Below are 2,779 nucleotides of genomic sequence, written 5' to 3'. Positions count from 1 at the left end.
AAAAAAAACGAAGAGCTGGCAATTTCGAGGCTAGGAGGCTGCGCGCGAGAATAAGCACCAACGTTGAGTGCCCTGTATAAAGAGGCGTTCCCGACGTGGGACAAATCAAAGTCATAGATGACTCAGGTGTCTGTACTGCCTAACAAGGCGTGTCGGATGCGTCTCGGTCATTGTCCGCCTGTCAGGGGGGCGAGAACTGGTAGACTGACTATGCCCAAGCTTTACGAGCTCGAAACACCGCAATGGTATCTGACTCTCGAATTGACAGTGACACTGGGTGATAGTTCTAACCATCTGGGGTTATGAAGAGCGGCTCAGCAGCTGCAACTTTCCTCTATTCTTTCTCAGCCTGTCTGACTCTTTCGCGTTTATAGTCCCATTCGTACGGAATTTGAACTCTTCATTGAATGCAATACTCAGCTCTTCCTCCAAGAAGTAAAATATACGCAGAAAATCAAAGCGAGTCTTATCCATCTTACAACCCTCCATGATGATTGAATTACTTACTGTCTCCGGGGGTGGGACAGACACCATTGAAGAGATGAAGGTCCTGAATCCAGGAAGTAGCCCGCCAGATTTTGTCTTCTTTGACCGGTAGACAAGAGCTTAGAGGCATCCAATTTGCCTGGTCGGCGAATCAAATACTCGCAACATCTGTCGCTTTAAAATCTTGGTAGGAACCCCATTTTTACCCCAAAAAAAATTGCACGCAAGTGCTTTTTCCCACATCTGGTCTTTTAGCTTGAAGACAGCATGGGCGATCCCATTACCTTCGTTTAAAGCACAGCAGATTCCATAGCCATCTTAACTCCACTTGTCTTTGAGAAAATATTTCTTGCGTTACGGCGTTAAATCAGTGAAATAGAAATGTTCCCTTACCGGCTTATAGATGAGTTGCCACTAGATGTGGTTTAACGGCGCATCCATTAAGATGGTGAGCGCTTCCGAACGAGCAACTGGTGTCTCTGACCCTTTGACCACCTCTTTACTCAATTCCGTCGGGACATAGGCCGTCGTGACATAGGCTGTTAAGACGGTTAAGCTGTCCCGGCGGCTGTAACAGGATATGTACCCTTGTGTAAAAGAGAGGTCACACAAGACGGTGTGACCGTACAGAGGTGAGGATTACACAAGATGAAGTCATCACACAGCAGTGTGGCTACACCGTGACAAGAAGCCACTACATAGCAGGATTACCAGTAGTAATGCATATCAATTAGGTTTTGCTATAGTAATCAGGTATTACTATTTTAATTAGGGAACCTAAGGTTTTAGATATAGGCGGCTCTGCCGCAAATAAGAAATTTAATACAGTTTTAATCCTAAACGAAAGAGTTCTACACCTTGCTTAAGATTTTTGAGTACATGGGAGGTAGCGGATTGCGATCCGCTACACTCGTATCGGTTCTTGTATAGAACATAAGGTCGGTGACATTAGCTTAGCTTCCTCTAAGCAAAGAGCTACGGCAGCCTCGCTGCACTTGGTAGCACTTGTAGTCAACAGCTAACACGGACGTGTCGGGGCCCATGCAAACGGTATCGAAAAGACGAGCAAGATATGTGCTAACATTTGTGGATGATTTTTCGCGTTTGTGGTTGCTTACTTCCTGAAAAGTAATAGTGAGGTCGCCGCGATGCTCGCCAAATATAAGACGTCTTTCGAAAAGCAAAGGGGGGAGCTAATTAGATGCATTCGCTCTGACAATGAAACGGAATACGTGAACAAGAAGGTCACAGCTATATGCTCCCTGGATGGTATCATGCATCAGCGATCGGTACATTATAGCCCCCAACGAAACGGTGTAGCAGACGGAAATCGCACTATCGGATGGCAAGAAGCATGCTTCATTACAAGAACATGTCAATGATCTGGTGGGCAAAAGCTGTAAGCACTGCAGTCAATTTAACTAATAGGTCTGTAAACGATGAACGAAGTGACATGACGCCGTACGAAAGAAGTTTTAAGCAGAAACCACGAATGACACACCTGCGTGTGTTTGGGTCCCAATGGTATGATCACGTTGACATTACGAAAAGTCAGAGCTCGACCTTAAGAGCTATAAGTGCATGGTTTTTGGGTGTGTTAAAAACGCAAAGGGGTATCGTGTTCATGATTTGGAATCATCAGAAATCAAGATTACACGATCTGTTCAGCTTGATGAGAGTAAAGACAAAGGTACTGACGACACCCCGTGTTTGGATAAAGAATCAGTTACTCATATATTCAAGGAAATAAATGAAGAAGCGACTAAATTTCCCGCCGAGCGATAGCCGGTGATAGACGATCCTGTGAGCAGTGTCGAGGTATTTAATTAAGATATTGAGATGGACGAGGTCGAATCAGAGCGCAATATCAATCTGGAGCGACCTCTAGCACTCGAAAAATGGAGAGCACTTGGGTAAGAGCTGACAGAATATTACTCTCCGCGAATAATTGGGGAGAATCGTTTGGAATTTGTCCCGGCATAGAGCAATCAAGGCGTTCTCGGGAGCCAGCTTTGTTACGGAAGACGGCTTGGAGCTGGATGATGAAAGAATATCGAAAGAAACAAGAAAATCACTGCCTCAGAAGCGCTCGATAATTGACGAAGATGTATTGCTTGCCGAAGCAGTGTTAGCGTATGCGGCAAGAATCGACGGGTTTTCTGACATTCCAAACACATACGCTGAAGCACGTGCAAGTGATGAAGCAGTGGTGTGGCGAGCAGCAATGAAGACTGAACAAAACGGCATTTGGTCAATTGTATCGCGCAGAACTGCTCGTCCGATTGGATATTGA

General features: G+C 45.3%; 1 protein-coding gene across 1 annotated transcript; it reads left to right on the top strand.

Annotated features, from left to right (window-relative positions):
- Positions 1 to 2,325: 2,325 nt before the first annotated feature.
- Positions 2,326 to 2,779, top strand: PHALS_14216 (uncharacterized protein; the record flags this gene model as incomplete). Its single annotated transcript, XM_024729983.1, has 2 exons — positions 2,326 to 2,399; positions 2,470 to 2,779. The coding sequence occupies 2 exons, from the start codon at positions 2,326 to 2,328 to the stop codon at positions 2,777 to 2,779; spliced, it is 384 nt and encodes a 127-aa protein (XP_024580306.1).

Source organism: Plasmopara halstedii, assembly GCF_900000015.1.
Source record: "Plasmopara halstedii genome assembly, contig: Scaffold_816, whole genome shotgun sequence".
Taxonomy (NCBI): domain Eukaryota; phylum Oomycota; class Peronosporomycetes; order Peronosporales; family Peronosporaceae; genus Plasmopara; species Plasmopara halstedii.
The sequence above is the reverse complement of the archived record's forward strand: the minus strand, read 5'-3'. Positions and strand labels throughout refer to the sequence as shown.